The sequence below is a fragment of the Sebastes fasciatus genome, chromosome 8 (assembly GCF_043250625.1).
Source record: "Sebastes fasciatus isolate fSebFas1 chromosome 8, fSebFas1.pri, whole genome shotgun sequence".
Classification (NCBI taxonomy): domain Eukaryota; kingdom Metazoa; phylum Chordata; class Actinopteri; order Perciformes; family Sebastidae; genus Sebastes; species Sebastes fasciatus.
Window position 1 is genome coordinate 24,105,973 of NC_133802.1, and position 27,650 is coordinate 24,133,622.

The following is a 27,650-nucleotide window of genomic DNA, read 5'->3' on the forward strand; positions in this document are numbered from 1 at the left end:
CAAAAACATGAGAAAATAGGGTGCAGGTTGGAAAATAACAAGGTTATCCTTTAAACGATGTAGTTTGACATTTAAGATTGATACCACTCTCATGTCTGTACGGTAAATATGAAGCTAAATGAAGCAAAAAGACTGAAAGAAGGTATAAATATTTGCCCACCAGCACCTCTAAAGCTCACTTAGTAACATGTTGTAGTTAGTTAGTTAGTTTCATTCGTATGAAAACCGAAGTGTAAAAACGACAAGTCACGTTTTTTCGGGGGTTATGTGCCGTACTGTTTCTTGGCCGGGAGCTGTAACTTTGTGGAGTCTCTGCTGGTTGCGGATGAAGTGAGGACGGGCCAAGATGTCCTTGCTTTCAAAAAATGTCCTCAAGATTTAAAACTCAAAGAACTGATCCTCCCAAAGATGGAAATACAACAACATGCACATAGAAAGTGTATTACATTTAAAACAAAGTGGATTCACAAGACAGTGTAGGTAACTTTTACAGTTTGTAACTCCTCTTTAGAACTGTTGTCCACTTAATCATTTTTGTTTTAATGTATCTGGGGTCATCTGTATGTCTGTATTACTTGTCTGTGCTGTCACGTCTTGTGTGTGTTATGCGTCTGTGATGGTCATTTCTATGAACCTGACTGCATAATAAATTTCCCAGCAGGGACAATTAACATGAATGATTGACTGAATGATGGACTGGTTGTGTGTGTGATTGATTGTTTAATTGATTTTAACTGAGTGAGCTTTCATTGCTTTACATTAACTACATTTACTTGAACTTGGTGGCTGATTATAAGTTTTGCTCACTTGTATTTCAAGAGCGGTCAGCTGGCCTTGACTCACAGTAAAGCAAACTGTGGTGCTGGTAGCAACGCAGTGATATTCTGTTAGTAAAGCAGCCAGGGGAGTACAGTAGTTTTACTGATTAACATGCAAATGTAAACAAGCATCAAGTACCTTGTTCAGAGCCTCCTACACCTGTCACCTCTGGCTATAAGCCCCGCCTCGACTTTACAAACTGTGGGTGCAGCCTGAATGTCTCTCCCTGAATAGAGATACAGGCTTGTGTTTTCAGAGGCTTTGTGAGCAGCAGAGTCAAGCTGTGCAGAATTGATAAAAGCTAAGCGCCTCTTTTGCCCCTCTGTCATTTGCGTTTTTTGTTCTCCCCAGAGTACATACGGTTGGTCGGCGCACCTTTCACTTTCCCACCAGCTGTCTGTAATCCAATTACTCTTCTGTGGGACAAACGCCCCCAATCGGCTGCGAGTCAATCACATTCATCCATCAAGAGAATAATATGAAAATAGTTGGATAAATCGTATTTTGATTCCAGGAGGATCGCCCCTCTTGAGACCTGTATCCTCAGCATCCGTAGTGGAATATATAAAACTGTAGCCTGCATCGTTTTGTTACCACAGGACTTTAAAGTCTTAATCTCCAACTCCCTCGTCTGTAATTACTCCTAGTGCATGACAGGTTTTCCTCTTCTTACCGCTTTCACTTAACTGAGCAGCTGACACAATATAACCTCCCTAAATTCAAGCAAAGCCCGGCCTTTGCGCTTCTAGTCAAATTCCGAGACGTTAATCTTTTTACCAAGATTAATTTTCTGACTTTGCAGCTCACAATTTATCCTAGTTAGGGTCGTTGGAGGGGAGGAAGTGCACACTGCCAAATATCCCAGCAGCAGGATCCTTTTCTTGAGGGGGTTGACAGTTAATTGTAGTGCTTTGCAACTCCGGCTTTACAGGCCGACTGTGTACTTGCCAAGGTAGGAATAATTTGTCGGGTGGGAGACCTGTTATTTCCTCGGGTGGCTGTTCTTTGCTCTGGTGCGGATTCTTCTTCTTCTGTTAAGTTTGGCCCGAGACCAAATTGAATATGCGATTGGTTCCCTGCTGCCACATTCGGCTCCTATCATTGAAATAGGCTGCTGTTCGCTCTGTGGAGATTTCACCTCCTTCGCGTCTGCTGGAAGGGAGCTCTCACACTTTCTGACAGGGATGAAGAGGAAGAGCGAGAGGAGAGGTGCTGCCACACACAGTAGTTAAACTTTTATGGGCTTAGACACACTTTTATGTTGGATGGCAGGTTACACTTCAGCAAACCCACTATCTCAAACTGTCATATGTTACGCACAAATCCATCTTGACTGTCTGTGCATTAGCATAGGCGTCCATCCGTTAAAAGTATCCTGCTGCCGCTGTAACGTTACTCAGTGTAGCTCCCCACTTTGAGTTTTACCCCCACTGGATGCAATCACAAAGGTGTTTGCCTGTAATCCTGCTGTTTCATCTCCTCATTAGGCCCTAACACTGCTATTATTAATTCACCGTGTCAGTTTATGGTTACACTTTCTGTTATTTATGCAGCTCAACATCAGTTCTCTGACTTTGAATTATTCATTTTGGATACAATTAATGTGCTTGCGCGGGGGGTGCGAACACTTTGTGTGTCTGTTGATTTGTTTATCAGCACATCACCTCATCAGAAGGTCTTGCTCTGTAACGCTGACAAATCTGTTTTCAGCATCTGTGCTGGCGGGTTCCCATTTTCTTCTTAAAGGGATAGTTTCGGGTGTTTTGAAGTGGGGATGTATGAGGTACTTATCCATAATCAGTGTATTACTTAAAGTAGATGACAGTCTGCACGCCTCCAGCTTGGAGAAACAGACAGGAGTACCGACACCGGAGCAAAGCAATACAGTGCTGTGGACGGGAACGGCAGAAAAACGTATTTTAGCCACCCAAAAGAAAAATTATATCCGTTTAACTGTACGCTATATTTAGAATATTTTCCGGCAGGGACGTGAGCCTGCTGGCATTTGAGAGAGTATAGATAAGTTTTCACTTTCTGTTAGGCCACGGTATTCAATGTTACCGACGTTACACGGTGGTTGGGCACACACTGATTACATTACGTACCCGCCGCCCTCACTGTCGTTTTGTTTTTATAAAAATAAAACCCATCTAGTTAATTTTTGCGTATCAGCGCTGTGTTATAAATGTATAGTCGGACGACAAACGCTACAAACTGAAAGTGAAAGTGTCTGCTCTGTACGGAGTCTCAGCTCAGAGTAGCAGGAGTCAGATTTCACGCACACACGGGACGAGAGAGAGTTGACTGACGAGACGATAGCGAGGATAGCGAGGTCAAAGCTAAAAGAAAAAAGTGCCTATTTGGCAATGCTTCGGATTTAAACCTTATGCTATAAGTCACTCAGAAACTACATCTCCTGCTCTATGACTTCGCCCCACCCCCACTATCTTCCCCCGCCAACCGTGTGGATTCACGGCTTCAGATAAGCTCATAAACGCCATGCGGAGGACGGAGCGGTCACAGCCGGTGTTCGCGGCGCAGCGGCGCCGGGTGGAAACATGCGGCCTCGCAGCAAAAGTTGGACCGGAGAGGCCAGACGGACAGACATCCAACGATAAAGATCAAGCGCCGTCTTTTCTTGTAAAATGTCTGGTGTAATCAGTAACACCGGTGTTGTCAAAAGTTTATTAACCGGTGGAAAATGTTTTACCGCGACATCCCTACTTTCAGTTCAGTTCCCCTTCGGAAAGGAGAAGGAAAGGGCTGTCTGACGGCAAGATAAAGCGGTGAAAATATTCGACATATACCGTAAACTTAAACGGATATCAATATTTTTTTTTTTTTTCGGTAAGCGTTTCATTTAGGTGGCTAAAATACAATTTTTCTGCTGCCCCCGTCCACAGCACTGTATTGCTTTGCTCTGGTGTCGGTACTCCTGATTGTTTCTCCAAACTGGGGGCGTGCAGACAGTCATCTACTGTAGATAATACACTGACTATGAATAAGCACCTCATACAACCTCACTTCAAAACACCAACTATCCCTTTAATGTCCGGGAACAGGACATAGTTTACCATCCTCCCATCATTTGTGCCAGTTCCCCTGTGTAAAGACAAAATGTGAAAGTCGCTATTTTTCTCTGCCTTCGTCTCGTCTCCTACGCCCTTTGTTTTGAAGTGTCTGTGAGAGCGACAGTGGCGTGAATGTGGTATTAATTAAATGAGTGTAATTGGACTCCATAAAGTGTTTTCCTCAGGCTTATTCGTCCCCAGCACAATGAGAAGAGGTGGAGGAGAAGAGCTGACACTGTGCGATCACTGACTTCTGTTAATCAGATCTGAGCTTATCTGAAGCCGTGAATCCACACGGTTGGCGGGGGAAGATAGTGGGGGTGGGGCGAAGTCATAGAGCAGGAGATGTAGTTTCTGAGTGACTGCATGATGTGACGTATCAAAGCTCTGAGCTCACTTATTCCTCTTCTGTCTTTTTTTTCCCTCCTTCTTTTCTGGTTCGGATCTAGTTTGGGAGAACAGAGGTGATAGACAACACGCTAAACCCAGACTTTGTCAGGAAGTACATCCTGGACTACTTCTTTGAGGAGAAGCAGAACCTTCGCTTTGACGTGTGAGTTATTCTGTTTGATCCGGTCCTCTTGGGACATACACACCGAGGTGTGTGCCGTCCTCTCCTAACTCAGGCCTCCAATTATTCATTTTATATCCACCACAAGCTCAACATATTCTTCCTCTTTCACTTCCCCCATCTATTGCTCCATCTTTCCTGTCTCTCACTTTCTCTCTTCCCTCCCTTGTCACCAGCTCGGCTCTCTCCTGAGGAATTATTCATCGGTGCAGTGTCTCAGTAGTCATTTGTTTGATGGGAGATTGGTATAAGGGTGATAAATATTTCATGTCAAGTTTTATTCTTAATCTCCCCGCTGCTAAGCAAAGCAAATGTCTGAAACCAAGTCACATAAAACTCACAAAGACCCCTTCCTCCTCCTCCTCCTCCTCTTTCACATGCAGCTACCTTCCTCCTCTTGATGAGGTCAGACTAGCAAAGAGGGTCAGGAAGGTGTAGTTTCATTTTGAGATCTCCCTGAACAGAGTCAGGATCATTTTCTCCACTCTTCCGCCCTCCTCCTCCTCCTCCAGCAGGACAGATTCTAAAAATTCGTCCTTTGTTTTTTTTCCTCCCTTCAAGCATGAAGTCCCCAGTGGACTTCAGTGATGTATCCAGGCCCGAGCTGCAGGTCTCTGAGGATTTTTAGACACTTAATGAATGAATTTGCTATCATGATTCGACTCTGGAACAGGAAAGGAGGGAGTGCATCCCCATCACAATTAGTGTTACTCATTTACATCTTTCTTTTATCACAGAGGTGGGAGCCGGGGCAGACTGAGGTTTAATTACTTTTACATTAAGTTTTGACTGACAAATGCTGGAAACTTTCCCTGCATTGGTAGATTGTTTCAATACGATCCCCTAGGCATAGCACGGAAATTACATTCATAAACTATAGAATGACTTCCTTAATTAACTGTCACATTATTGCTTACGCTCTTTGTTTCATCGGCCATTCCCTTTTGCTCCTTCAATGACCCAGGTGTGTGATTGACAGGCAGAAAAATGTCCACGCTGCAGCCAGTCTGCTTTTATTAGAGTCGGTATTAATTTGTAAGGTCTCATGGTGTTTTGCCCACATCTTTGCCCCTGTGATTTGTGGTCTCTCTGTGATTTCAGGTATGATATTGATTCTAAAAGTCCAGATCTGGGAAAGCACGTAAGTGAAGAACTTTTATTTAATTTTCAGGTTTGGGAGTTCTGCTTCATATTTTATCCTGGAATTAGTTTGGATTGTTACCAGTGCATGTCTCTGATATGCAGGTTTTATGCAAACTAAAGTTTGTGGCATCTAAAAGCTCAAATATATTTTGAAATAATGAGTGAATTATATGCCAAAAATATTTCTTTACTTTCCATCTGCTTCAGTTTGTAAATGAGGTATTTTATCCCTCCAGAGCTCTAACAATCAGTTTAATTTGCATCTGGCATACCCTCATTACCTTTTTTTTTTTTTAAATGAGGAATGAAGCGTTGCACATCATTATCAAAGCTTTTCAACACATTTCCCTGTGTGCTCTGTAGTGTTGTTTGCAATTTAGATTGCAATTTCCAAGATAGCACACAGTCTTCAAAACAAAATACAATTATATATATATTTAAATAGTCTAAAACAGCAATCTATTGTAGAACATACATTCAGGAAACAACTCATTTGGGGGAATGTATGTTAGTGTCGTCATTAATGCTGAAAGCTTTGATAAATAAACTCCTACTCATTCTATACAGACATGTACAGAATATATTTGAAGCACTTTGTTTGCATACTACCAAAATGTTCATCATTAATGATGCTTCTGTCATTGTGATGCTTTTATTGTGCTTTTGTGCTGCATGGTCTGGACACAAACTGAATGAAACACCTTCTGCCTTCATTGCTTTTCATTTCTTCCTTTTCTCTTCCTCTCTGAGACTCTTTACCCTCTGCTGTTCCCATTCTGCCTATCTGCTCTTTCACTTATCCACTTGCTGGCTATTCTTTTCTTGCACTTGGTTGATGACAGTCTGGTATTTGAGTCGTGTGCCTTCTGTTCCATGATATGCTCTTGTTGTGTCACTGCTGCTGCCTGGTCTCTTTCTCCTCCTTCTCCACCCTGGAAGCCAACCGACTTTAACGTACGTGTCTGCTTCAGATAATTCATAACCGTACAATGCTCATATATCGATGCTGAACTCCTCACCGACTCTCCTTGTTACCCCCCGTGATCCACCTGAACGCCCCCATCCTACGCCTCTCTCCATCCCTCTTTATGCTCCCCTCCCCATTGGCAGGACTTCCTGGGACAGGTGCACTGTACGTTGGGAGAGATCGTGGGCTCGCCTGCCAGTCGCCTGGAGAAACCTCTCGGGTGAGTGTTCATTTGACTGCGTTAATAACAGAGCCAAGTGGAGGTTTTTCCTTTACTTATCCTCTCAAGGAGACAAATAGAACAATTATACCTTTGCAAACATGAGTTCAGATATTATCAGATAATGAAAACTCAGTGGCACCTCTCAAATGTGACATGGCTCTCCTGCTGGATTTCACACGTCGCAGCAAAGATGAGGCTGTGATGAATATGTCTGCCTTCTAGAGCCATCTGTATCGTACATTATACTGCAAGATTAGCCCCGTGTGCTTGGATGGGAATGGGTAAATGAACACGACCGGGGGCTTCCTCAACGCAATTACTGTCATTAGGGAGGCGATCTAGCACGGAGGAGCGGATTGAAGCCAGCGTGAGACACATGGCGCTATCAACTCCGCTTCAACGTAAATTGGGAAATATGAAGCCCTGAAGCCATTAGCTCCCACGGGACCTCTGCGCTGCTCTTTGAGTTATGTGTGTCTTTTTTGCCAGAGTGAGAAGGAGAGTTTGACGAAGCTTGTGTGTTGTGTGTGAGCCTGTGAAGTGCAGCCTGCATGCCTCTAAGTGAAGTATGCTGGCCCTGGTAGCGGGGGGTTTGTGTGAGGGCTTTGGTGTCGACCATGAACTCTGCCAGGGACTGGTGGCGGTGGATTACAGAGCTCTGTGCCCTTCAGTGCTGAATAAGAGGATGAGCAGGATCAAGAGACAGTGTTCACCAGTGTGCTGTACACCAGGCTTCACAACTCACATCAGAGACAGGCAGAAGGCTCAGGAGCCCCAGGCAGACATGATGGACAAAGGTATTGATTCTGCAGCTTTGGCAGGCGGGGGGCACCTTGATCACCGTTGAGAGTCTGAGCTGATGCAACACCCAATTTAGCTGCAGAAGAGGGCGATGGTGATGATATGGTTGTCGGTACAGACCGCAGTTTCTAAGCTGAAGAAATGAGCCCTTATGAACACATTCACTTGTGCTGTTGTTAACTGTCCCAACAGCTTTTATCAGGAAGAAGCGATTCAGAAACACAGGAAATGTATTGGTTTCTTTTGATTTTCTGTTGCTGATGACATTCAGTTAAGGGTACACTTTTATTCAGCCCTGTCCTGTTTGAATAGCTAAACGGCATCCATGGGTAATGGAGTTTTCCTCGCCTCCTGTGATAGACGATAGCTCAGAAGTTGTTTAATGGCTGTGTGCTCCATTTCCTCGTCACGCGTCCTGAAGTGACAGTGCCTCTCCGGACCCGGAGCTCAGAGGAACGGCTCCCGCGGGGACTGAGGAAATCTGTTAGCCATGCTTAAACAAGCCCTCCCAAGGCACACTGCATCCAATGACCTGCTTAAGAAGCACATCAGCAGCCCTTTCCCTATTTTCCACACTTCATCTCTCATTTATTCTCTCTCCTTCCATCCACCAGATTTTTTTTTTTTTGCCTGACCCCCTTTCTCCTCTTTGTGTTTTCTATTTCTTTTTGTTCCCCAAAACCTCTCCCTCCCTCTCTCTCTCTTGTTCTGCCTTCATTTTGCTCCCTCATCCAACCAGCACACAAAAAAAATGTGTACTACTATACTTTTGAGGACATTTTACTGACTTCTTCTAGTCTTACGGCAATGTTAACCATAATCGCTACACGCCTCCTCATCCCCTACCCAAAAATAACCCGGTCATAATTTTAAGCTTAACCTCAAAGCCAAGTCTTAACCCGTCTGTCTGTCTATTTTTTTTTACCTTGACCAAACCTCTGTGCCCAGATGGGTGGTGAGTCCACACATATCAAAGGATGGGACGATATACGATTTGATTGCAGATCGGGATAAAAAACACTCACAATGAGTTGATCGTGGTGAATTTCCATTATTGGGATAATCATGAATATCGACGTCACATGAGTGACTCGAAAAAGCTGTCGAGCTCGCTATCATGTAGAAAAGAGAAAAATAGAGCCTGACTCACACAATGTTATCCTTTATTTTTACAGCGGGACCTATGATTTAGGATTACCTTATTTAAGATTGTTTGATTTTCACTAAAAAGGATGTTCACTAAAAATAGACGCGTGTCATATCTATGATGCAACAAAAATATTAACACAATGTGAGCTGAAGTGATTCCAGTCTGTTTTAGTGCCATGTTAAGAGTTTTAAGCATATTTTGATGATTATTTGGATAATATCGCGAATCGCAAGTATTCTGGCCAGGATAATCGTGACATGAAATGTTCCTATTGTCTCATCAGAGTGTGTACCCACCCTGCGACAAATAGATATCTTCAACCCTGTCTCCTAGAAAATGCAGTTATACAGTATGCTACAAATTTGCTTTCGCAAGTACATTTCAGAGGAAATGTAATTGCTGATGTTCGCAGGTGTCAACATGTCTTTGACTAAGAATATTTTTTTGCGGATACGTCCAATGTGAACATTTTGCAGTGACATTAAACAGTTTGCAGATACAATATAACGTTCCATGTATTGAATAATAAACACGTAATCTGAGTGGCATTGTGTTGTTTTCAAAATTCATATGCCAATGCTGATTAGTTTTATATGAATGTAAGTTTAAGGAAACGAGGTTGAACATCATTTTGACTTCCTTTCACTCCCTGTAGTCTTACCATAATATCTATAAACAGATGTTCTGCATACAATATGAATTCATATGATAGAAAATATCGAGGGCGCCTGGGTTAGCTCAGTTGGTAGAGCGGACGTCCATGTATCAAGGCTTGGTCCTGACCGCGGCGGCCCGGGTTCGCATCCACTCTCTCTCTCCCCCCTTTCCAAGACTCTATCCACTGTCCTCTCAATGAAAATGGATAATGCCCCCAAAAAAATAATTAAAAAAAAAAAAAAAATATCGAGTATCGTGATATTATGTTTTGCGATACTGTTTCGATTCACAAAAACACTTTCAATTTTTAATTAAAAATGTACATGAAAAGATCAACTCAGTCAATACTTTCTTTCATTTTCAAAGAAATCCATCCACATTTTAATTTTTTTTATTTTATTGCCTTGCTTATTTAAATTTTTTTACCTTGCTTACAGTATCGCAGTACATCGCAATATATTGAATTGTAACCCCTGCATCATGATACGTATCGTATCGCCAGATTCTTGCCAATGCACAGCCTTGAACTGATGGGTTCCGAAATTGGTCTTACCTTAACATGAACCATAAGCATATGCTTCCCAGACTTTATGCAGAACCTAAAGTAGCTATGGTTTTAATGAGTCTTAAAAATTCTACTTTGTGAAGACTGAATGTTGGAGTATATGTGCACAAAATATTCATCATGTTGTGGTATTCCCTGTACCCACATTGTGCTGAATACACATTCACACCCACACACACTCATACACTCTTTCCCTTTCATGTAAGAAGAAACATAACCTGCTACTCGCGCTTGGCTTGATAATTTGCCTCTTGTTTCTGAATTTTGTGTATGCTGTGCACATCGGGACAAACGTAATGTGCCTTATTTGTTTTGGGGTAAATAACAGGCCAGATGAGATCTATGGCTTTTCCCACATGCCTTTATTAAGACAGAAACGCATGCCTGTGGAGGTAAATTTGAGCTATGAAGCACTGAACTGACACAGTGGTCCTTTCCGTTCTGTTTATAATCTGGTTTTAATGAGAAGCATGTATCAAAGTTATCGGTAGCTGAGGAAATGCAACGCCAAATGACTGACTGATGCAGGTGAATGCCATCGTTTTCCAGAAAAACAATGTTGGCTGCTCTCATGGCTGTGATTATGTGTGTAGCCTGTGGGAGGGAACCATACTACTGTATGGTTGTAGAGGTAACGTGATAATAGACTTCATTATACAAATGGCAGGAACCTTTTCTGTTGGTATGTTAAATTATACCACACACTAGAGCATATGAACGCAGCACTACATTAGCATGTTAAACCCATTAGTCTACTGTAACGGTGCCATGCTGATGTGTGCTACACGCAGGAAATGAACCATATGCAAAATTACAATGACTTTCGTGGGTGTGCTGGCTGCACCCATGGGAGCCAAGGTAGGAGAGGGATTCGTAGAAATATAGAAAATAACATTAAAATTGTGCATGATGAATTGAATAGATTGAGAGCCATTCCTCAAGTCAAAGACTCACTTTTATATTATGGCTTTTTTTAACTGATTTAACTGTTATCAGGCCATTAAATAGATGTTATCAGTCGCTATAAGCAACATAGATGTGGGACATAAGGGGCCTACTATGTTGTGAAAGTGAAAGTGAAACTTAACTGAATGAAACATCACGTTTTGAACACAAACAACAAGGCGTCTTTAGGTTTAGGCAACAAAACCACTTAGTTAAGTTTAGGGAAAAACATTGTGTTTTGGCTTAAAATAACTGTTTCAAAAGTGAAAGTGAAATGTATCATTTTTGAAGACAGACAACTACATGTTGTTGGTTTCACCCAGGAGGCATGTTTGCATCCTGTATGAAAGCCCACCCCATATGGACTAGACTTCCGCTTCTGCTACTATCATAATTACTACGGTCACTAGAGTTTGCTGTCGTGTTCTTTTATTCCTTCTTTCGATGATCTACCATGTGAATAGATGATAAAACCTACTAGTGGGTGTAGTAGGCCCCTATTGACCCACATCTATGGTGCTTATAGTGACCGATAACGCCTCTTTAATGGTCAGACGACAGTCTAATTGGCTGCTGTGGGAACCAAACCATCTTTAAAATGAATAATCTAGTCTTTCAGTCGTCTCTACAATACTCCATAGTGGCAACTGTGTAGGAAGTTCAGGAAAATATTTACCCAAGTGCAAAATACAGTAAGCACCTTCTAGTTTACTTTCAGCTGAATGTATTTTTGTAGTCTGATACAGTAAGTTTACTACTAACGACTCTATCAATAGGAAGATATTTTGAAGTAAAATTCATGCTCTGCTATAATGTATCCTGCCATGTGTTCTGTTATCAGTGTGTCTTTATAGCTCCACGGAGGCTGCACCACACTGGTGCTCCGACTGCAAAACTTCAAAGTCAAAGGCCAAGCAGATATTAGATTTAAATGAGCCCAGAGGTGGAACTAAAAAATGAAATGATTAAAAACAGATGAAAGTGCAGTTAAACTGATAAATTCTCTTGAATTTTTAACTTGTTTTGATAAAGACTTAATTTGATTAAAACATGCCAGATTTGATAAAAGCACAGCCAACATTTGATCAAAATCACAAGGAGCTTGATTTGATAAACATATATATATATATTTTTAAATCACAGCTTTGCTGTTAATCATTTGTTTTCTCTGGTGTGGGATTTCACGTCTTAAAGGGATAGTTTGAGTGTTTTGAAGTGGGGTTGTATGAGGTATTTATCCATAGTCAGTGTACTACCTACAGTATATGACGGTCGGCACGGCCCCAGTTTGGAGAAGCAGACAGGAGTTACTGCATGGAAGCAAAGCAATACATGGGAGGCCTCAAAACTTATTTTAGCCACCTAAAAGAAAGGCCCACCTAAAAAAACAAACAATATCAGTTTAAAGGGACTGTTTGTAACTTCTTACACGTATAAATCCCCCGGGTCGGTGTCCCATGCACGCTCGCGTGTGGCTGCGCTGTTCAGACAAGACTCCAACACAAACTACACAGAAGCTTGATCTTGCGCTCCACTCTTACGTGCATGCGCGCACACTACACACTGCAGAAGAGTTAGTAGCTCTGAGAATATCTATTAAATGTACAGTGGATGCAGAAATAAATGCTGCAGCTCCTCCAGACCAACAGAGGTTTCCCGTGTCTTGTGAAGTGACGGGGCTCCGCAGCGAGAAACGTTATCGTCTCCGACCAAAAAACTCTGGTGTCTCCCCTGTTCCCTCCGGCCGCGGTCGGGAGGCTGAGGCAGGAAAAGCCAACACTAGGATCAGCATTGATTCATGGAGAGACCTTCGTCTGGTCAGCTAACATTACTGCCAAGCAGCTGAAATATAGAGTGATATTGTGGTTTTAGCTGACGTGTGTCGCCTCACTATTTTGACCGATGCTCGTTCATGTCTATTTAGAGCGAGCACAAGCGCGAGCCTGCCGCTGACTTTCGTTGACTTAACGGCCACAGGTGTCGCTGTTAACAAGCATTTCTGATTCTTACAAACAGTCCCTTTAAGTGTACGCTATATTTAGAATATTTTCCGACGGGGAACTGAACTGAAGGTGAAACCTATCTATACTATTTTTTGTCAACGGAGTCTGGTGGCTTTGAAGAGAGCATAACAAAATATACACGTAATTGCTATCAAGAAATGTATTCTTTCTGCAGCTTTATTGATACTGAAACCACCAATCTCATTAAAACAGCAGAAAATCTTGAGAGAAAAATAAACATCCATCTCACTCAGTTGGTGCAGACGGAAGCTCCAAATGGCTCCTAACCAGGTCTGTGACGAGGCCTCAGGGGACCTGAAGTCAGAACAATCAACTCTGACTTCTCAAGATTCATTTTTGATTGACACATTGGCCGGTGCACATCGTTACTGCTCACACCAGTGCAGTCGATGAATGCTAAACAGTGAACGCAGTGATGAATGATAATGATGTTTTTAAATGAAGCTTGGTTCTGTTTTCATCTGATCAACCATGTTTTAATTATCTTTCTACCAAAACAAGTCAACATATAAGACATCTAAAGAACTGTTGTCGGCTCTGAAACACAAGATTGCATAAAATTAAATCAACTCTAATTATTTTATTATATTCCCTCAAGCTCTCATCCTTGTGATCCCACTGAGACATAAATTCAACAATGAATCTGCGCTCATATATCTCTAAGTATCCTTTTTGCTCCCTATAATCGAGTTTTAGACTAAGTATTGACTCCAGCAACAGCAGTGCAATAAATACTACATCTGTGAAACCTATAATGTTTCATATTTATTGTCACAGAGTCAGAGGTGTTGATTCAACTCTGTGGTTTCTGGTGTTTTGTTAGATTGCTTTTCACAATTTTAGGTTGCACTTGTATTATATTACATACAGTAGTAAGCTGCACTGTTCTCTTCTCATCCATGCACTGTAGTTTTCTCACTTTTTTCTTGTCTGTCCCATGTTTCTGTAGCTCACAGTCCATCTAATCTAAATAATGATTTTTATTGTAGTCAAACCAATCAGACTTCATTGTGCTAAAAATCCTCACTTTGCCTTCAGTGCTGTCATGAAGAAGTGGAACAATATCATCACTGACTCTCTGAAAATTATTCTTACAGGATGTTAGAGACAACGTTTCACTGAAACACTGAAGTTTGTAATTGACCATTCACTGAGTCCCGCCCCCGCCCATTTATAGTGATAATGGTGGCAGATTTACAATTGAAAGTCATTGTAATTTCTTAAACAATGATCCTTGATGTTGCTCTGTGGTAGACAAAAGCAGCATCTGATATCTAGCCGTAGATTAGCAGCTGTTGCTGGTAAAATTGTATCAGCTGCAGCCTGTTTGGTTGCTTAGTTTAGATACTTGTTCGTAATTTCAAACAATATTGTTTTGCAAAGGATTTTAGGATGAGGACTAACTGATGTGTTCAGCAAACGTAGCGCTGTCTCGGTTAACGATGGCTGGAGTTGGCTGAGTGTAAATTACCCCAAATCCAGCACCATACCTGTTGTGGATGAGGCTTTTTTAACCATAACTTCTAACCCCACAAACTAATGTAGTAAGTCAATGTTATGCTAAGTTTCAGCCTTCGAAATAATGCTTGGTTACTACTATCAGCAGTAAGCCTACGTGAGACTACGTTTACATGCACAAAATATTCCGGTTTTTGCCCTTATTCCCGTTTACGGTAAGGTCGGTGTTGTGATATTTGCATATATCCAAAATATGTTGATATCCAAGTTTTTCATAATGTTTCATAGTAGGTGTGTTTCTCCTTCCGACCAGAAATGTGGGCTTTTCTTTTGGGCATGTATCTCTGCTAGTTGGTTTGTGTACAACGCACAGAGCTGACCGTAAACAGGCAAGAGGCAGTGTGTCGCAAAGTGCCGTAAAACCCCCAATAGAGATGCATCTTCCGAATGCGTTAAATACATGTTCAAAAAATGCTCCTAAAACCAGAATAATATGAGCATTTCCCACATGTCCTAATTGGAAAATGCTTCATTCAGAATATATAACGGAATATGTTGTTTACACAATAATGGAATATTAGTGCGCATGTAAACATAATCATTGTAGTTATTCCATTACACTTGTGCGCATGTGTTTTTGATTTTGGAAAGGCTAAACAAAAAGACACCACCATCCAAACTCTTAAAAAGCTGAGTGTCACTCTCACTACAGCCCCATGCACACCACTCCAACATGTGAAGGAATCCAAAGCTTGACCAACTTGACTGAGTTGCCATTGCTAAGCTATGATTGGACAGTCTGTGCTTGGAGGAGGGCGTTTAGCAAGCGGTCAGTTAAAACCTTCAAGTACGGAGATGAAGTACAGTTTCTAAGATGCATCTTTTTACATACCCTATTTCCAAAATACAACAATCAGAATTAATAATCAAAATGTATATAAAAAGGTCAAAGTCATTCTCACAAGATGTCAAACTACTGTGTCAAGTAGTAGAGTTGTATGACTCAGAGAAAACTGAAGCAGAGGGCATCTCATCTCGACTTCAGAGACTCACAGTGCTTTAAAGATGATGGTTAATGTAGTCGGCTGACTGATTTGGGTCTGCACAGCAGCAGTTCCTCCAACATGAAGAAAAAAAAAACGCTGCAGATTTACATACTGAGTGGGAGTGAGAGAAGTTCATTTTTTGGTGGAACTAAAACTCCCTAATCTAAGTAATCTTGATACTGTATGGAGAGAGTCTTCTTTGCCTGTTTAGCCCTGTGTTGTCCTGTATTACTTAACTGGGAGGTGAAGTGTTTTAGACGGCTTACAGTAATCAGCATCCTCTGCCTCGGGACATCACACACAATTAGAGCATTCTGCTGCCTCGCTAAATGCCAATTTGGGCTCCAAGGCTGAGCACTAACAAGGGTCCCTTTCTAATAATGTGTATTCCTGCTTAGGTGAAGAAAACCCAAACCGTGCTGATTCTACAAGAACATTTTTTGCCTGGTGAAACAGAGATTTATTAGGTACCATTTGGGTTCCATAAGAGGCAAAAGGCCTCTCCTCTCAGCAGCACAGCTCTTGTAGCAAACTGTTATTTCACCTGGCCTTCTCACTCTGACATTCAGGTGAATTATTCTGTTTATGATTCTTCAAGGACTTGGGCGTCACACAAAATCTAAAAATCTCCCCTTTTTTTCTGCCATGAAAAGAAACAGTTCTTTTAATGTTGTTAAAAGGGCTCGGTTTTTAAAGCTCTGTGGATAATAAGGCAATAGATTTTTGTGCTCACACTCATAATTAAGGCCTCAAGTGCAAGAGCAGGCAAGGACGACGGAGGTTTTTACTCTGTGGATAAGCTTAGCTGATTTGTTTTGCACTTAGAGCAGGCAGTGTTAATTTCTGTCATGGCCACAGGCTCATCTGATGGAAAGGTACCCCGAGAGCCTCTGAACGAGCGCTTTGCTGCCCCAGTTTAACACTCCCATGTTGTTAATCTATTCAGCAGCCGAGAACGATCTGTCGGCAAGCAGATTGCAATCTATAGTCAGCAGTACCCGCCACAGAGGAGGTCAGGGCGACCCGGTGTAACATGGTATGAATTCCATTACTCGCCGCCCACCACCAGGTACGGGGGCCAAAGGTGGCGTGGGCTTGTGACACAGAGGGGATACGGGAGATGAGAATCAGCCGTGATTTAATGTAAAGCACCCAGAGTGGGATGAAATGTGACTTACATCATATGCGTAATAGTGTATTAACAGAGAGAATTGGGCATCTCTTTTGGCCTCCGATAGAGAGGGATGTTCTGCTCTTGCCGGGGGGGAATTGAAATGGGCTCGCTATGTCCTCTAGGAAAGGTTTCTCTTGTTGTTGGGAGAGAGCACACAGGAGGAAGTGAACTCGCTGTTATGACTTTGAGTAGTTTTTGTCTGTAGCCCAAGAGAGAAAGTTTCTTTTTGATTGACAACAATCCTCTCTTTCTCTGTCAAAACAAGCAATTGTTAGCTTGCAGGTGGTTGATGAATGCCTCATTTGTTTAGAATCATAATAAATCAAACATTGTTACGGTGATTAAAGCCTGAGCCATAATTTATATAATTAAACAGGCTGTTCTCATACACCGTTCATAGCTATACTTAATGCACTGTAATTTGTATATATCCCACAAAATCAATGCGTATGTAATCCAAATCCCAAACCAAGATCTTTTCCTAAACCTAACTAAGTAGTTTTGTTGCCTAAACCTGACCAAGTCAATCTTTTCCTAAATCTAACATAGTAGTTTTGTTGCCTAAACCTGACCAAGTCAATCTTTTCCTAAATCTAACATAGTAGTTTTGTTGCCTAAACCTAACCAAGTTGTCCTAAATCTTACTAAGTAGTTTCTGTCACGTAATTACCGTAATTAAATTACGTCACTTCCATAGTTATTTTAACCCAAACCACAAACTTTTCCTAAACCTAACTAAGTAATTTTGTTCCCTAAACCTGACAAAGTCAATCTTTTCCTAATCCTAACCAAGTCGATCTTTTCCTAAACCTAACTAAGTCGTTTTGTTGCCTAAGTTGTTTCCTTCCTGTGAAGACAGAAAATAATTCTCAAAAAAGAGTGTATGCATGTAACGAGCAGAAATTGTCACATGCGTCACTTGTTGCTGAACATTCGTAGGAAAACGCAAGAAAAATGAGGAATAACTTTTTGTAAGATATCATATGAACCGTTGAATGAGGATACGTTGAATCAAAACTTCAACAACAGTCTCATTAAATTAATACTCCAATGGAGTGCATATTTAGTGTTCATAACATAACAGCAAACATAATTCCCATAAATAACAGGATTATTTTCATTCACTGAGCTAGTGATAATGGACATTATGCATCAGTGGGAGACCTGAGGTATCCAGCGAACAGCACCCAAGAGGTAACACAACAAAGGAAAACACACATAATGACATATTGGAGACAATGTGGTTACATACCTTTCACCTCGTTTCCTCTGGTAAAAAAAACAGCAAACACATTCTTTACTCTTGGTTGTTTTGTATATCCAACTTTTTCACACTTTCACATTTTCTGCACTGCATTTTTTTGCCCTATTTACTTGCTTTGTGCTCATTTCTAACAAAGCTTCAAAGAGCTTAGCACAGGTTGCCTGTAGCTACCTGCTTTAAACACAAACACCAGCTCCTCTCGCAGCACCAGTAGGAAGCAGCTCTCTTTTTACAGCTAGGTATTGTGATGTCCTTTCGAATTAGCCGTTGCACTTTTCATTCTCTTTTTTTTAATCCTGGTGAGGTGAGGGATTATGGATGTTTATCAGTGTATGAAGATCAAGGGGATTAGAGGTATAATCCCATTTGAACCCACATAGAGTTTTGGCAACCTTGTCTAATTCTGTTCAACTGTGATCTGCCCACTGCCCCCAACGTTTACAGTGGCACAAAGCCAGATTATCTGTCTGCCCTCCATCTCTGTTGGTCTCAAACCAGTTACATTTGTTCATTTACCCTTATCCCCTTGTCGACCAGAGAGATTCATTGGACTCACTAGCCACGGCAATCTCGCTGAAATCACTCTTTCGTGCAGTGAAAATGATCCCATTTCTTGTCTTGTTGCACTCCACTTTCCAAAATAATATGTTTTAATTTGCTTATCCCCAGGTGTGAAATTGCAAAGTAACAATCTTCTTAGTGTGATAACACTGCAGTCCTATTATCTGGTAGGAAATTATGTACTGTGGACCCACCCTAGACCAGCTGCAGTGTGGAAAAAAATATTTCTTTCTTCCTGGGCTCTCACTCATATTGTTGGGCAGATAACCCTCCCCCACTCTCATATGCATGACACGTTGCTGCGTTGTTAAATATCAAGACCATTCCTCATCCTAATGACCCAATGTGAACGGCATCAACAATTGCTTCCTTCTCTCTCCTCGGACTTTAATCTCAGCAACCTCCATTCAACCCACCACCGCACTGATGGGTAATGGAGAATACAGGCATTGTGAATCACCATTTCACGACAGCAACTGCCTCTAGATGGGAAAATTATAGAGGCCATACATTGGGCCTGAATATCCATAATATAATGTGTCATGCGCAGTGATCTTTTATGCTTGTTGTTTTAGAGGGATACATGACTCTAATGTGTTATCCCGTGGAAAAGAGATATTCTCATTGGTATTCTGCAGAGCGGCAGTATCAGAAACTTTGGCCAAGTAATTGTAGTGATGCTGGAATATGCTGCTTGATCTCTTTCCATTCAGTTGATCAAGCAGGGGAATCTGTCAAGACAGCTGAGCTAAGAGCATGACGGTACTTCTTCCTTTCATTTCTTTGTGTGTAAAGGAGGCCACTCTGCTACAAGGCCCTGTTTCGTTTCTGTCTCTACTTGTTTGTTTCCTTCATGAAGTTTTGTTTGATCCTCTGGGTTCCTTTTGAGTAGGAGGGACAGCTGAGGAGGCGGCCTCGCTGACTTGATGCTAATCTGACTGTAAATATTAGGCCCACTGAGATTGTCAGGCAACACCAACGCACATGACGGACTGGCATTGGCATGCTCAGGACCATATGGCAAGGTGTCTGTTGGGAAGCCTCTGAGTTTATTAATTATAGAGAATTGTGAATGGTATTAAGTATCATAGCTACTTAGCATGTGGTTAGTGCAGTCACAACTCACCTGCATTACTCAGATGCTGGAAGCCTTAATGCTTTTATTATATCGCATTAATCATTCACTGGGAGCACAGAAGCCATGGACGATAAACGGCTATCATCAGTCTTCTCTGAACAAGACCACCTTATTCACCTGCCTGCACTTCCCTCGCTGAATTCAGATGTCATTATTTCTTCTGCACAATGCTGTGCTTTACTATCGCTCCTCTTAAACCTGTTGTAGACAGAATGTTTTTTGGCATCATTGGGCAAAAATTTCATAATAACCTTTAAGCATATTGTAATTCAAGTGTTCTGAGAGAAAACTAGACTTCTGCACCTCATCATGGCTGTTTTCAGGCTTTAAAAAAATCTAGCCCGTGACGGGAGACTTTGGCCAATCACAGGTCATTTCAGAGAGAGAGAGTGTTCCTATTGGCTGTGGTCCGGTTGGTGGGCGGTGCTTGGTACATGGCTGCCGGGTCACAAACTTTCTCATTTTACAGCTAAACAGTACACTACAAGATGATTCTGAAAACTTTTGAGGCGAGAAATAGGCATTACAGCAACAGAATATTGATTCATATTTGATCAACACTGCTTAGTATGACCGTTTGATTGGAGTTCGCGAGTGATTGACAGCTGCTCAGAGACGGCAAGGCTCCAGTTCGGCTCTGATTACCTGTCTCATGCACTACTGTCAGGATATAGCGACCTTTTTGTTTATTTTATTTTTAATCCTATTTGCTCCAGTTCTACCCTCTGCAGGTTTAACTGTAAATTGCATTAAATCTTAAAGAAATGAGGTAATATAATAGCATAAGTGCTTAAATATCTATTCTTCAAATAAACTTGAGGTTGTTAATGCACTCATTCAGCCCGAACAACCTGTGAGGAGATAGGAGGGTCCTGCAGCCATAAACTAAAGTTATAAAATATTTAATTCTAACCAATCATATCGGTAGTGTTTGATATTTAAATGTTCTGCTATTTTACTTTGTGGATGGGAACCATGAAGCTCCAAGGAACTGAAAGTTGTTGGGAAGTTATTTCACTCATGAATTTTCATTCATCCTTTATTTAAATCTCGAGGAATCATTGAGGGCATGCCCTCGTTTCCAATGATGTTGAGAGTACAATTAAACTGAATAAATACACACAAGGAGATAATTAACGAGAAAACAAACAAGCAGTAAGACAGTTAAAAACAGTTACTTTCAAGAGCGGAGTAGTTTGTAATCATGGTTTTAAATTGACCTATATATACAATGGTGTTAAAATTTTAATGCGTGTTATATGTGCATGACATCATGCAGAGAAAGCTTAATCTATGTTTGAGTTAAAAACAAAAAAACATGTTTTAGTTCTTTGTTGTTTGACATAATCAAATAAAGAGTTTGTATCACCTGCACAGTATGAAAGTGTTGGACGAAATGTACGTTATACCAATGATTTTGCCATTCTTACATCCTGCTCAGTAGTGTGGCTTAAACATCGGAAGAAAGTTCAAGGTGTTTGCGTCACAGAAAGGGATCCTGCATTGGGGAGCATTCATTTGCTTAGTAAACTTCATACAATACACTTATTAGACTTTGATATTTCTTGTGTTCAAGTGGAACTTTTTGCCTGATAGGTTTGAGTAGAAGAAAGCACAGGGGGTCACTAAAAACTAAAAACATAAGCAATGCATTTAAATAGTGGTTTAACAAACTCTCGTTAACTGGCAATACTGTGAAAACTCAAGTGGATTTCTGTGACAGCGACGCAGAGGGAACGAGTGGACAACGATGTCGTGCTTACTGCCCTGCATGCATCGCGTGGGCTCGCGTAACTAATCTCAGTTGATATAAACAAACTATAAGAGTGATCCTTTATAAATCTCCCGCTCCCCTCTGAACTGCCTCTTCTCTCTAAGTGGTGCTGCGTAATATCAAGTGCAGAGGGAAGTGAAGGACAGCATAGCAAATGATTATTGAAATGCACCTTAAGATTCATCATTGGAAAATGAATATCTGTAGAAAATGTCTTGGAAAGCCCCAGGCAGGTCATTTTCAAGCTAATATGTACCGCTGTCAAACCAGTCAAATTATCAAAGAAATAGAGTTAAAAGTTAATCCTTTTAAAGTACTTTTTATTGGATTTTTATGAGTAATCTTACAATATGTGGGATGTATGTGGTACAATCAAGATGTTAAATCCCCCCTATTATTATCCCCACTGGCCCAAAAGAAAAAAGGGTAGAAGAAAGAAATTAAAAATATATGCTGTATGTATAATAATTATAATAAAACACTGATACAAGAAACAAAAACAAGGGTCCCTTGTGCGTTGGTATCACACGCTGAGAGGCGTGACAAAGAAAAATAAAACTATTTATATTTTATATTTGCGCATCATACTGTATGTAGATATGTGTTTGCTTGATGATGTAAACTGAAACACTGATGCTGTCACATCGTTTCGTTTACATGAGTTGGTTAGCTGGGGATTGCCGGCCTGTTAAACATCACAAAACACCCTCATGGTTGTTGACTGTTGTAATTTGAATAATCAAATGTTTGAGCAGCAGCAGAATCAATGGAGACAAATATGACAGACATTTACACGACTAACTGATTAAAGCCTGTCAGTTCCTCCCAGCAGTCGGACTGTAGGCCTCCTTCGCTTGCAGATAGTACAGCAAGGAGGGCGGCGGCAGCGCATTTCACATAATTTCATCATCAAAGCGTTTTCCCACTGAGGAACAATCAGTGAATGAGTGCTGAGTGAATGAGGCCTCTTCATATCACCAGCAGTCACATTTCAGCACTGTTAAAACTAGCAGAAAAAATGGTCAGCCTGGCCAATGAAAAGGAACTCTTGTGCCACAGGAACTGTATTTATCCACTCAGTGCTTGCTTGCTCTTTGAGTTAACTAGTCACTGTCAGAGAAAATGCCGGCACACTCAATAATGCATGCCTAATTTGAAAGACCATTGCCCTTTTGGTACCTGCTCTCCTCCCAGCAGCAGAGAATAGAGCAGGGTGGTGCATCTAAACGTGTCTGGAGCTGATATTTTATCAATCACTGGATCTCATTTCCCAGTTTGAAAGGAGCACTGGTCGTTATGGTGACCCGAGGGAGATAGCTTGACCTGTTGTGTGTGTGCAGGGTTTACTGGCCTCATTGGTGAGGGGTTTACTGGCTCTTTGAGGTGTCATCAAACTCCACAGCGGCGACTTGGAGTGAAACATCAATAATTCAAGGACAGTTAATTCACCTTGGGATTAGTCTCCATGGAGCTTGATGACGGAGCCTGAGAATGAAGTGTGCCTGCCCTCTCACAGTGCAATAGCTTCATTCTACTTTTTGCCTCATTAAAGCCTGAGACTATGAAAGTTCTCCTGAACACACTGGTCGTTGTGCAGCGTTTCCGGTCAGATGCTTTTGGCCAGGGGATTTATATTAAAATTGATCAAAGTTGCTACATCAGGGGCTACAGTTGCATTTATGGAGCATTAAACTACATGTGTTATGGGCCTGGGAAACCTGAGAGAGACCAGTAAAGTTTAATGGAACCATATCTCTTAAAAAACAATACAAACACTATCTGCACAAGCAGATAAGCAAAATGAAACCACGCTATATCTCTTAAAGCGACTGTTTGTAAGAATCAGAAATGCTTGTTAACAGCGACACCTGTGATAGATTATTATATAATGGTCATTCCCATGCTCACTTGTGTCTCATAAGTTGTTGCAGCAAATTTTGGGTTGATACCATTTGTTACACAGATTTGGTGCTAAATTTAACAATTTTTTACCACTCGAGAATTGATAAAAATGATCAATAATCCCTCCAAAATAAACATTAAGACACCAAGACCTTGAGGAACACCATAGAAAAAGCCATGATGTGATTTGGTATCAAAAACTTTTGGAGATTTCTGCAAGAATTGTATTTTTGGCGACACACCACAGGGCATTTTATACAGTGAGGTCAACTTTCAAACAAATGTTCTCACTTCAATAAAATGGCTACTATGGGGACTAACATCATCATCACAAGAACACAAGTGGGCTCATTGGATCCATGAGAGTCTCAGCTTTACAGTGATACCCAATTTGTGTAATTCCAAGACTGTTTAGGGACCCCAGTATGCAGAAATATTCAAATACACCATTTTTAGTACAGGCGAAAACAACACATTTATACTGCATGAATAAGTGCATTTTAAACTGCATGTGATTATCATAAAGTGGGCATGTCTGTAAAGGGGAGACTTGTGGGTACCCATAGAACCCATTTTCATTCACCTATCTTGAATTCAGAGGTCAAGGGACCCTTTTGAAAATGGCCATGCCAGTTTTTCTTTCATAGCGTTCTTGTCTTCTCGTCAAGTTAACATGGCATGGTTGGTATTAATGGAATCCTTAGGTTTTCCTAGTTTCATATGATACCAGTACCTTCACATTAGCTTTAAAACTGAGCCTGCTACATCACAGGTTTGTGCTAATGCACACTTCTGCTGCTGTAGTCAACGGTTGCCTCCCATTTAGCAGTATGGAATACAGTATTACTGCTAGTCAGATCAACTGTCACAGCTTGATGAGGATCCGCAGCAAGTCTGACCTTCTGATGATTGCTCTCCAGCTACGGCCACAGCAAGACTCCCGTGTAATTTCCGTCTTTATCCGGAAAGATGACAGGAGTGTTAGCAGCTGGAGTGCTGCTGTATGATGGGAAAGTAGATATGCTGTCTCGCTCTGTGTTGGGTGGAATGGGCTCTGCCTTCTGCACACAGCTTCAGTGGATGCAGAGAGTTGGAGAGATTGGATATCAAAAAAAAAAAAAAAATCTCATTTTGTTCCGCTTCAAAAAATACAGCCCAAAAACATTTAGAACAAACTCTGGAGCAACTCTATTTTTGTTAGCGCCATTGGGTTGGCAAGCTACGGAAGAGGTGAAGCATGGAAACACAGACACACAGGGAACCTCTCTTGTGTTACGATACGTCTTGATCATCTGCTGGAGCGAGAATCGGCGGTAAACAACTGCAGACCTGCGGAGCTTTAAAGTCTCTGTGTAATGCTGGCAAACAGGGATCAGAGGAGTTTTGTGTCTCAGCAGTTTTGTACTAAAAATCTCAAGAGGCAGTATTTTTAACTTGTGTTTGATTCAGTTACAGTGGTGAAACAAAATAATGTGCTCATTAGAACTGTCAGACTGTCACTCTAATGTCACATTATGTAATGCACTACAGCACGGGTCTCCAACTTTTTTTCCTCTGAGAGCTTATTTGACAAAATGAAAATATCCGAGAGCTGCTCATAGCACCGAGTTGTACATCGCAAATAGCAGACAGAATTTCTGTCTTACTTTTATGGTCCTTTAATAACGTCTCAGCCATCGTAGTCATCGCCTCTGTTACAATCCCGCCATAGGCAAAGGGCTTTTTGTGTTTCGTTAGGATGTGCTCCACTAAACAAAGCCTCTGCTGCTGCGTTGGCTTTCTTCATCAGTTTGGTAAACAGAGACTGTTGTCTTTTAGGTAGGGCTTTCAATCGATAAAAATATTTATGATTAATCACATGATTGTCCATAATTAAACGCGATTACTCGCTAATTTATCTCACACTTTTTATCTGTTCAAAATGTACCTTAAAAAGGGAGATTTGTCGAGTATTTAATATTCTTATCAACATGGGAGTGGGCAAATATGCTTGCTTTATGCAAATGTATGTATGTATTTATTATTGGAAATCAATTAACAACACAAAACAATGACAAAAATTGTCCAGAAACCCTCACAGGTACTGCATTTAGAATAAAAAATATGCTCAAATCATAACATGGCAAACTCAAGCCCAATAGGCAACAACAGCTGTCAGTGCATCAGTGTGCTGACTTGACTATGACTTGCCCCAAACTGCATGTGATTATCATAAAGTGGGCATGTCTGTAAAGGGGAGACTCGTGGGTACCCATAGAACCCATTTCCATTCACATATCTTGAGGTCAGAGGTCAAGGGACCCCTTTAAAAATGGCCATGCCAGTTTTTCTTCGCCAAAATTTTGTGCAAGTTCGGAGTGTTTTTAGCCTCCTTCTCAACAAGCTAGTATGACATGGTTGGTACCAGTGGATTCCTTTCTTGTTTTTTCTAGTTTTGTATGAATCGCAAATCGCGTTGCGGAGTTGCGTTAATGCCTTAAAGAAATTAGAGGCGTTAAAATGAATTTGCGTTAACGCGTTATTATTGCGTTTACTTTGGCAGCCCTACTTTTAAGCGTTGTTTTCAGCTCCCTTACCTTCTCCGTTCGTAGACTGCTACCAGTCAGAAAGTCCAATGAAAAATTGCTGTGCACTTTAGTTTTTAATTTAAACAGGTTTACAAAGTTACTTTGTGTTATCAAATTTATTCTTTGAACGTTTCACGAGCCACTCAGAAACAGTAGCTTGCGAGCTACTTGCTGGAGACCCCTGCATTATGAGATTAAAGCTGTAATTCTTTCTAATTATTTTTATTTAAGTGTCTGGTATACTCTCTGGTGGAGCATACAGAGGGAGATTAATCAAAACTATGGAGTAAAAGTGAGAACCTGCTCCTAAAGGTGTCCTTTAGCCCTCTGTTAAGAGATAACTGGACTCTCCAACAACGGTTAATGTTTCTGCTAAAATAACTAAAATCTTCACCTCCATCAACTATTGACAGATTTAGATCAGAGATGTGTGCAGTTTACTACATTGCATGACTTGTGGGTATTGTAAAAGTCAACACAGTGCCTTTCAATGCTATTTAAGCCTCAAACAATGATCGAGTGGATCTTCAACGTTGTGCAGTGAGCAGTATTTGTTGAAAGAGTGAATGATTTCTATTTGTTTTCACAGCGGTATACCGGGGAAGAAATGTGGGACCATCATCTTGTCTGCTGAGGAGCTGGGAAACTGCAGAGTGAGTCTAAACGGTTTTAACCCGTATATATTTTGTACTTTGCTCACAATGTCGGTTTCATAATAAATGTTTTGCAATGTTCACTGATCTAATTTGAATTGAACCCTTTAACAATGGCAATTGAATTGAGTGTAACTGATTATGGCGTGGTCACGGTGAAATTGTATGAGACGAAGGGAAATGGTGCATGTTGTATAAGTCACATAATGCATATAGCAAAACCTGCTGAAGTGAAGTGCCGTGTTTAATAGCCTCGACTTCAGTTAGATATATTGTGTCATAACAGCCCCCATTAAACCAGCAGGATACGCCATGTCTCTTTGCAATTGCGCTTGTCAAATGGAAATTGCGTACATAGTGGATATGCTATGAGTTTAAATGGCTATTTAATGAGCTTGCCTTCATCCCAATCACTAAAACAGACTTTTCCTCCTCTGTGTGGTGTGTTAATCCATGAATCTGTGTTAATAACCGGTGTCCACTAATGCCCATTGGCTTTCTCTCGGCACTGCTAAATGAAGATAGTAAATAATCACATTATACCGCTGCCAGTGCAGCAAAGTAGCAAGAGTTATTGGCCAGAACAACTGGCCTCCCTCGGAAGCTATAAAGCGAGCCATTGAACTGCAACTACTGTATGAGTGTTTTATGATATCTTAATGCATGTAAGCATCTAATGGTTCAAAGCTTACATGTTGAGTAATAAGCACCTGGTTTCACTGTAGTTGTGTCTGACTTTAAGGAAGTTTTACTAATGGCACCATTTATTTCCTGACAAATACATAGCCGCTGATCAGAGTGAGACAGATAAGCCATGCTGCTTATAATAAAACTGCCATGATAACCATTACTGATTTGTTTCCTGCTGGATTGAAGCAAGCAGAGTCATTGAAGGGCTGCTGTGAGTCATCAGGTGCAGTGCATCTGCAATGATACAAGTAAGCATAATCGCCGCAAAGCACCACTTCAAGAAGCGGTTTTGTAATATAAATGCAAATCATCATTACCGGTACAAATGACCGTTTCCTTTCTCCCAGACTCAATTAGGGAGACACAGACTTGACACGTCGCTCCAGACCTGCCCTGTTTACACAGGATTTGAATGGAAATACCTCATGTTTGAGTAAAGAGCAGGGAACTGAGAGAAAACGCATATTATAGTCGAATAATCTGAAGA

The 27,650-nt window shown here is 41.1% G+C and overlaps 1 protein-coding gene across 4 annotated transcripts in view; it reads left to right on the plus strand.

The window, feature by feature from the left end:
• cpne5a (copine Va) overlaps positions 1–27,650 on the plus strand; it is a 115,196-nt gene that overhangs the window by 39,689 nt on the left and 47,857 nt on the right. For 3 of the 4 annotated variants that reach the window (XM_074644538.1, XM_074644539.1, XM_074644536.1), the window contains 5 exons: positions 4,340–4,443; positions 5,563–5,602; positions 6,544–6,558; positions 6,715–6,791; positions 26,410–26,473. In XM_074644538.1, the coding sequence (XP_074500639.1) occupies positions 4,340–4,443; positions 5,563–5,602; positions 6,544–6,558; positions 6,715–6,791; positions 26,410–26,473 (300 nt within the window). The remainder of the gene's footprint in view (positions 1–4,339; positions 4,444–5,562; positions 5,603–6,543; positions 6,559–6,714; positions 6,792–26,409; positions 26,474–27,650) is intronic. The other variant, XM_074644537.1, reaches the window with a different exon arrangement.